At 45.7% G+C, this 9,302-nt stretch overlaps 1 protein-coding gene across 1 annotated transcript in view; it reads right to left on the bottom strand.

Annotated features, from left to right (window-relative positions):
- Positions 1-4,471: 4,471 nt before the first annotated feature.
- The window catches only part of PTPN21 (protein tyrosine phosphatase non-receptor type 21), a 48,828-nt gene continuing 43,997 nt past the window's right edge, over positions 4,472-9,302 (bottom strand). Inside the window, exons 14-18 of the mRNA XM_040975197.1 lie at positions 8,899-9,120; positions 6,261-6,389; positions 5,888-6,122; positions 5,387-5,547; positions 4,472-4,600 (exon numbers count right to left, since the gene is read on the bottom strand). Of these exons, the coding sequence (XP_040831131.1) occupies positions 4,472-4,600; positions 5,387-5,547; positions 5,888-6,122; positions 6,261-6,389; positions 8,899-9,120 (876 nt within the window). The remainder of the gene's footprint in view (positions 4,601-5,386; positions 5,548-5,887; positions 6,123-6,260; positions 6,390-8,898; positions 9,121-9,302) is intronic.

The raw sequence follows: 9,302 nt of genomic DNA, 5'->3' as shown, positions 1-9,302 counted from the left end.
GCGACTCGGAGAGGGCAGGGCTGTGAACCAGGCACTGCAGAATGGGAGGTAAGCCCCCAAGCCAGCAGCAGATGCTGCACTAAACATTTAGCCTCGTTTCAGCATCTTGTTTTAACTGTTTCCTATAAATTTTTTGCTTTAATAATGTTTGAACATTTTGCCACATTCACTCCAGAATCTTTTATATCTTTTTCTCTACTTTCAAACAGCTCAAGAGTAACGAGTAAGCGTGCCTTTCGAGCAAGATTGCCTGAATTTTTGTTTTTAAGATTTATTTATTTGAAAGGCAAAGTGACCAAGAAAAAGATGTTCCACACACGGATTCACTCCGCACATGACTGCAGTGTCCAGGGCTGGAACAGGTCAAAGCCAAGAGCCAGGGACTCCATCTGAGTCTCCCACATGGGGCTCAGGGACCCACAAACTTGGAACAAAAGCTTTTTTTTGCTACAATTTAAAAATCCCCTACTAATGCAGTTCAAATTGCAGGGCTACTAGACTGAAAACATGCTGTTTGTTGTGTACTGCTTGTTACAGGCCCTGCAGACTCCAAGCCAAGGGATTTTACTGATAACATCACAGCTGTTTAATGGAAGTTAAGGGATAATGATAAAACATTCATTAGCTAATAATTTCCAGAGATATGAAATATTCTGGCAGCCAAAAGTCAAAAGTTCAGTGAATCCTCTTATGCAGTTATATTCACATTATTAAAGCATAAATTCAAAATCTGTGGTGACTGTTCCCTTTTCCCTTCAAGATTAATTTTTTCAATTTACCCGATTTTTTGAAATATAATTGTTATTTCAGATTACAAACGTTAAAATCTTTAACATTTCTGGAAGTGACATGGGCAGGCAGGCAATCTTACATGCATGTGACCTAACAGTGTGCTTTCACACATCTGCCTTGGAGCTGCTCCCCCTTAGAGTCTTGCTGGCTGTTTCTTTTTCCCAGTGACATGACTGGGGGTGGCCAGGACACGGAGGTGGCAATAGGAGAGGTGGGACTCACCAGTTAGCCTTCCCTCATGTCTGGCCCGCCTCACAGCTGGGTTCACAGCAGCCCCACGTCCTCCATTAAGCCACATTCTCCTCCCTTGTAACTCTCAAGTTTCCGCAGCTGTGGAACTTCCCACAAAATACTGGCCAGGCTGCCTTCCGCAGCTCCTGAGTCTCAGCTGCTGCCTGCAGAAGCAGGGAGTGCATCCTCTCCTCTCCACCAGGGGCAGTAGGGAGAGAAGCAGCCTGAAGCTTCCGGAAGCAAGCATTATGAGGACAAGTTAGGAAAGTTCACAAGCGCTTGGAGCATTGTTTACAAAGGCAAGTGTCATACAGTTCAACATAGAGATCCACTCTAATGGCTGGCATTTGATCTGGAACTGTACACAGCTTGTTAAGTCCTTGCAACACCAGTGTCCCTTATTGGACGTGCACTTGGCGCTGGTCCTGGCTCCTTGTCCATGTGCCTGGGAAAGCAGCAGGTCACAGAACTCAGGCTCTCCACCCAGTGTGGAAGACGGAGTGTTCCAGTCTCCTGGCTCTGGCCTTTTTCTAGCCATTAAAAGGGCTAGGAGAGAAAGTTTCAGATTTGTTTAAAAGGCAGAGAAACAGAACCATCCGTTTACCACTTTACTCCGCAAATGCGTGAAACAAGCCAGGGCTGGGCCAGGACGGATCTAGGAGTCCAAAACGCAATCCAGGTCTCACATGTAGGCAGGCCAGCGGCCAGCTGCGGGGGCCATCACTTAGTGCCTCCCAGCTCTGAGTCAGCAAGAAACTGGACTCGCTGTATCCCAACCTCTGCGTTCAAATGGCCCCTCAGTGTGAGGCTTCTAAGCTGCCACAGTCACGTGAGTCAATTCTCTAGTTTTCATATAAAAAAAAAATTATAAAAATTACAGTAATTCCTGCTTCGATTTGTACAAATCTAAAATAAACCTGTTCTTATAAACAGTTGCATTTTATATACATTTAAAGTTGTTTAACACTATGAACATTGCCATGTCAGCTGAGAGTGTCCGAGGTTGAGCTTCTTCGTTCATTCTGGCACAGGGTTTGAAGGACTAAATTCTAGGGCTTTCTGAATGCTTCACAGTACATGTTCCAGAAGAGACAACTGCAGTTAACAGTCCAACAGCGTTCCAAAATAAGCACCTGCTCCACTCAACACTGTCAACGCACATCTCATCCAAAAGACCCCACTTATCAATAGAACACACTACTGTGTAAGCTACTTTTGTAAAAAAAAAAAAAATCATTTTGATAACTTTGCTATGAAGTTAAGGAATACGATTCATGAGGTGCACAGCACTGTGTGGCAGACAGTAACGCTTTCCGCTCAGACATAGGAAACCAGGTTCAGCAAGAGAAACTTTTATTCACAAATCCTTTCATAGTGACTAATTGCAATGAAAGAATTCAGGCCTTAGAAGCGATGTCAAACAAGCAACATTTTAAGGGTTACAGATTTAAACAGGATAATTCGTCCTCTTAAGTTCACTTATCAAATTATAACAGGAACACAAATACACCATATATTACTCTTTCATTAGATTTTTGTTTTACAATGTTCTTACTGCGACACTTCAGAAGGTTCAAACTCCGCAGGATTTGTGAAGAACGTACCGCTGAAAGAAAACGCTTTGGAAACATTCCTATCCTGTAGGCGGTGTGGAGAAGGAAAATGTCACCATTAGAAACTCTTCGTGCCCTCTGGGGAACACTTTCCTTCTTTGCTATCAGTATTTTGTTCCTAAGTGGGAAGTGTGCCCATTTTCATGACTGCTTTCTGAATTTTATTTAGATTGTTGGGTTCTGAAGTAGAAAATTGTGTGTCATAGCTGATAATGCACATTTAGCACTCCCAAAAGTGAGGTAAACTGCTTTCAAAGTGACATGGAAATCAAAATAATGACTAGAATGTTGTATTCAGGGAAGCAGCCCTAGATACAACATTTTAGAAGCTCTGCGTTTATACGAAATAACCTCCTAGGAAGGAAAAAGAAGACAGATGTTGGGCAGAATGTACCAGTCTGTCCCTCCTGTTCATCAAGAACCATGAACAGGGCCATGCCAGCCTGGCCAAGGCCTCACCCCTCAGCTCAGCCTGGCTTGGTCCTCAGGGCTAGGCCATACAGGAGAGGGAGCGGGGATACTGAGCAGCCATGAGCACCCCAGAACTGAAATGAGGGGTTTAAGAATTAAAATCCAAGTGCCTTTTATGTACCACATTAATTTCTTGAGACTGACAAGTTTTGCTTTGTTTTGTTTTGAAGGGGGGATTGTGGTTTTGGGACAAGAGATGAATTTATTCCTTTTTTTTTTTTTTTAAGTCAAGATTATGTGAAGCTTCCTCAAGGTTTCTTGTAATAATGTAAACCTAAATTTAGTCACAAACAGAAGAGTACAGTCAGGCGGAAGCACTCTAAAGGACAGGCCCTGAAGGCCCTGGCACAGCTCCGTGGGTCAGCCTGCTGGCCGTCCCCGTCACAGAGCCGGCTAACACTGTACTGGCGTCCTGGTCAGCGCTCCACTTCCTCTGCTCCTCCTCATCTCACATGCTTTCTCCTCTTGCGAATACTTCTGAAACCACATCCATTGTCACTGTCTCGTCTACAAAAGCAACACATACAGGAAAACCCCCATTTTTTTGTTTTTAACAAAGTGCTTAATGCCATCGTATCCAGTTGTTCTTTACTTCATTTGCAATCGGTAAAATCAAACTCCTTTAGGTTTACAATACTGAAATATAAGGAACCTGATTATTCACATTTTTAAAATAATGCGCCTTCATTTCCAATTTTCCGTTACATTTGACTCATTTCAGTCTTAATGAGTTGAGCTCTTGTTCTGGAAAATATAGAAGTTACAAATATATATAAGTTTTAGGATAAAAAATTTTCTAAATATAAAAATGCTTTCTGTGTTTCAAAATAACACTTTTGAGAATTTGTTTATAGTTTTGGGTTTGGTAACTAAACCAGAAGGAACCCACAGCTTAAAAAAGATAACACAGTTTTAAATACAAAGATATTACAGGAACCACTCATATCTACAGATCATCACCACAGAAAATTCAACTTCTAAGAAAACTGCTAAATATTTTAATCATAAAATAGAACTCCATTTTCAAAACCTAGTTAAGGATAAAGATCTATGCACTTTAGTGATTGCCAGAATTGCCCAGCATAGCTTCAGTAAAATAGAGAACTGTCTAGAAAATTCAATCTCCAAAAGTGTGTGCAAGTACTGCAAATCCCACAGCCCGCAGCAGGGCAGTGCCCTCAAGCCAGTCCTCCTAGGCACCACTCCCCGACTCGACCCGTGCCACCACGCCTGTGCACCACCAGGCCCGGGGATTGCCATGTGCTTCAGGTGTTGAGGAGAAAGGATGAGTTAGGCAAGCACTTTTGTCTTTTAAAAGCTGTAAACGCTCCATGTGACTGGGTCCCTGTGGAAGCTGTGGGAGCTTAGATGAGCCTGGAGCTTTTCAGGAACTGAATGAGAACTCTGTAGACAAAGGTGTACTGGCAGAGGGTCTGCACCAGCATCATCCGCTGTTGCCGCAGCATGTCCAGGACTCGGGGGATGTCCAGCACCTAGGAGAGAGACCATGATGAAGGTGGCATGCTCCCCTGCTCAGGCGGTGCACGGCCCTTCTCTGCCTGAGCCTCTGCTGTGCAAATTAATAACCGGTGAGAACCTCATTCGTGCGGACTACACAGACCATCCATGTGAATTTTCTCAACGTTCCCCAAGTGAAGCTCACTGATTTCCTTTGGCTGTAAATACCAAGATTCAGCAGAAGCAGTGTGCTCATGGCTCTCAGTGCCTGCTCAGCATTTCCTGCACAGAGCTCTGGCTGGCACTAACTGACAAGCCAACAGGTGTTCCAAGAAATGAGAGTTCTAACCACAAATTCAGAAGTTAACGAATCAGAAAATATTAAACAGCCTGGTATTTCTTACGACTATTCTGTCTCCTATGCTCACAAATACTGCACTCTCCAGGAAAACAGCCTTTTGCACACAACACTGAATATCCGGAGATTTCCACAGTCCCGGGAGATGTGTTCTCCTGAGCCAGCGGGCAGTGGGCACTTGGGAGGCCACTATGTCACCATGTCACACAGCGTGCTGTGTTAGACTACACTTCTGATCCTGACTTCCTGCCAAGACGTACCCTTGGAACACAACAGGTAACCACCCAAGGAGTTGGGTTCCTGTCACCCGTCCAGAAGACCTGGACCGAGTTCCCTGCTCTAACTTTGGGCTGGCCGAACCCCAGCCACTGCAAACATACAGAAGCTCTAAGGTCTGTCTCTGTCCCGCTCTACTTTTCAAATTATTTTATGTTGAAGATTTCCTTTATTTGAAAGGCATCACCTCATTGTGTTCCAGACAAGCGATCATGATCTCTGACAGAATGACAACGCCAGTCCTTCCCACGCCGGCACTGCAGTGGACCAGCAAGGGAGGGCTGGGGCTTCTGGGTTCGCTTGTGCTGTTCGTATGGCGTCGAACAGACTGGATCTCTTCAAGATACGCTGTGGAAAAAAAAATCAAAGAAATAAAGCACTCAGTTTTCCCATCTCCATGGGTTGAGAAGGCTGCAGATAAAGAGGCCTGCGCACCTATGACCAGTCCCAGGGGCTGTGTACGGATGTGGGCACGTTAGCACCTCCACCTGGGCCTCCGCACGCCCACCTGCCAGATGAGGGGGAGCACTGCCCAGGGGGGAGGCAGTGCTGAGAGTCAGGGCTGGCATTCTGCAGCCTCCTACTTTGAACAGCTAAATGATTTTGAAAAGCCTAAAGTTTATGCAGCAACACAAAGATGCGAGTCTAACGGCTCTGCAGGAGGTCATCTAGGAACCAGAACACTTACACAGAAAGCCCTTGAGGTCCTCTGGACAGCCATGCTCAGGCCAGTCTGTATACTGCAGATGCCACACTGTCCTCTCCTGCCCCGTGAGCAGATGCTTCATCTTGAGGCCGGTGGTGGCATAGCAGCCGGAGTCTGTGCGGAACCGCGTGGTGATCTTAAACCTCCCATAGGTGACAGTGTTGTGCCTGGAGCCCAGTCGGGGCCAATACCGGAAGCTCTTCTCCCTGCCACCTTCCTGTTAGAAGATGAGAAGGTTGACCACCACCACACAGGACCTTCTCCCAGAGCCATCTCCTGCAAAGGCCAGGGTCCTACACAGGAAACATGGACTGTCTCGGGGCTGAGACGTCAACACATGGAATCGAGTACTCACCTCCTCTGCCGTCACCATTGCTATAATGGCAACACCCTGTTCCCATACCATCTGCCAGAAATCCTGGCAGGTATTCTGTAATGGTCCCTGTGTGGCAATGTAGTCCCATTCAATTCCACTGACAGAGACCTGAAATTAGAAAAGATTAAAAAAGTTAACTTGTATGTGCATGTAATACATGAATGTATTTGTGTATATGTTTATAGTAATACTAAAAAAGCAAACTGATTATTCAGAATTCACAAAGGTTTATATCTCAATCTTTTCTCTTGAATTAATATAACACGACCTGAGATCATCTGGTTAATGTCTTGGAATCTCAGTTCTCACCTATAAAAACCAAAGTATTGAGACAGGCCTGTGGTCTAGGGACTAAGGCACTCAGGTACCACACTGCAGTTCTCTGGGTTTGATAACTGGCTTTATTCCCACCCCTGACTCCAGCTTTCTGCTGACACATTGTACAGACCCTCGTGGCAGCAGTACCAGCCCCTGTGTGGGAGGGATGGATTGAGTTCCTGGCCGCCGCTAGCTGCCAGCCTTGGCCTTGGCCCAGCACCAGCTGCTGCGTGGGGCCTTAGAGCGAACCAGTAGAAGGGGAGCTTGTTTACGACACTCCGCATCTCAAATAACAAATCTTAAAACAGCTGAAATTTTAAAAAAATAAAAGTATTGCCTACTTTCCTAGGCCTGTTGTTACAACTGAGTCAATTATGCTTGGCACTGCTATTATGATTCCTCTTACCAAAGTTCTCTCGGTGGCTGGCACTGTGGATAGCAGAAGCTGCCACCTGCAATGCCAGCATCCCATCTGGTGCCACTTGGAGTCCCGGCTACTCTACTTCCGATCACGCCCACTGCTAATGGGCCTGGGAGTACAGAAGATGGCCTGAGACCTTGGACCCCTGCCAGTCATGCGGGAGACCCAGAAGGATTCTGGCTCCTGGCTTCAGGAGCCCCGAAGGATTCCTGGCCCTGGAAGTTGGGATCATTTGAGGAATGAGGAACCAGCGAAAGGAAGGTTGAACTCAGTCTATACTCTTCTCTCTGTAAACTCTGCCTTTCAAACAAATAAAAGAATACCAACATGTTAGTATCCCAGATTCATTTATTTTTATTTGAGATTTTTACAGAGAGGTCCTCTACTGCTTGCTCCCTTCCCAAATGAGCACAGCAGCCAGAGCTGAGCCGTTCCAAAGCCAGGAGCCAGGAGTTCCCTCTGAGTCTTCCACACGGCTTGAGACATCCTCCTCTGCTTTCCTAAGTCCTAAGCAGGGAGCTGAATTAGAAAGGGAGCGGCCAGGACACGGACCGGCCACTCATGGGATGCTGGTGCCGCAGGTGGACGATGAGCTTACTCTGCCACTACACCAGCAGTACCCCACATTTCAAATACATGTCCGCTTCCTGAAGCATGCTGGCAATGAATTCAAAGCTTGAAAACGTCAGATTTCCAGGGAAATTTTTCTTATTGTAAACTCACTTCTGAAATTCTAGATCAAGAGAACTCTCCCTAACATTACTGAAGTTCTCCAGTTAAGACTTAACCTCTTGATCCTGGCCAGTACAGTAATTACCAGGTGTGCAGTCAGAACTGGGTCTAATCACAACTCCACCAATATTTGGTGAGAGTAACAACTGCCCTCTGAACGCCTACTTAGTATATTCCACTGTGCCACGCCCTGTTCCACCCACACTCTCACCTAAGGCTGCCAGAGCCTCTCCCACCTCTGCCCTACCTCTTCTCACTGAGGGAAGCCTACAGGATCGGGCTCATCACTTCTTCATTTGGAGGTGAGAGGCAGTGATGGGTGAGTGGTCCACCCGGGACACAGCCCCAGCTCTCACACTGTATACCGCTGAAGACTGAAGCAGCTGTGCAAACACTTTATCGGTTCTTAACCAATCAAAAAAGGCTCGGTGAGTTAATCCAAAGAAATGCTTAATTTGTAAATATATTGTGACCTGGCTGACACAACAGAATACCGCAGGTAAAGATTCCCCAGTGTATGGCAATCCTGGCCTGCGGGTCTGCGGAAAGCCTTGGGTGCCATCAAATGTTGACTTCAGAACAGGGGCGAGAACTACAACACTTGGCCATACATACTCATCCACCTGCTATCCAGACATCTCTCCAGTCCCAGATAAAGAATCTACCAGTGTGACCCGAGGGGGGGACACTGACTCTGCTGTGAATCATCACTTCGCATTTGGATGTGAGTTAAATGCAGGGAGAAGGGATGCCACCTTTTATAAGTAAAATTTTCTAAGCACCATCAAAAAGCCAGACATGAGTGACATAAAAGTACACTCAGTTTAAGCATAAGGTGAAAACAACATCTTATAGCGCCTAAAAAAAAATGCACAAGCTAGGAAGAACATACAAATTTAAAAGGAAAATGTTCTGAAGCCAGAAAAATCAATGTGTCCCGAGTGCTGGGCACAGTGGTCTCCCACATGCAGAAAACACACGCGACTTTGCCTTTTCATCTAGCAGTAGCAGCTGCATTTCCTAGCTTGTAATATCGTAGTTACAATGGCTCAAATCAGGGTGTCTGTAGAGTACAAAGACGTGAACACATTCTTGTGCTGCATCCAAACCATATATGCCGTTTACCGCCCTGGACATTCCTCTCACCTTAATATGAGACGCGTTGATATAGCCGGTATTGTTCTCTTTAGTTGGGACTAACTCCACTCGTGCATCATCATAGGGAAGGACATCTTGGAATCGATTTCTTTCTGCGTTTTCAGGGAGACGTGCCGTGGCGCACTCCCCATCAACTAGCCGTTTTTTAAGAATTCTCTCGTACTCTGTGAACACCATCCCCTGTTCTAACCGCTGCTCCAGGATTCTACACTGGAAAACAGAACGTGTGGAGTTACACGAATGCCTTCTCACGTCACAGCATCCCTGAAACGTCCTGTCCTATACTGCAAGCCTGCAACATCCAATATTGAAAAAATTCTAGATGTAACCAAAATTTAAATTTTCCACAAATGCAACAGTTTATGGGGGCCTGGAGGTGAAGCTAAATGTAA

Source organism: Ochotona curzoniae, unplaced genomic scaffold, assembly GCF_017591425.1.
Source record: "Ochotona curzoniae isolate NIBS_2020 unplaced genomic scaffold, NIBS_Ocur_1.0 contig_2688, whole genome shotgun sequence".
Lineage (NCBI taxonomy): Eukaryota > Metazoa > Chordata > Mammalia > Lagomorpha > Ochotonidae > Ochotona > Ochotona curzoniae.
The sequence above is the reverse complement of the archived record's forward strand: the minus strand, read 5'-3'. Positions and strand labels throughout refer to the sequence as shown.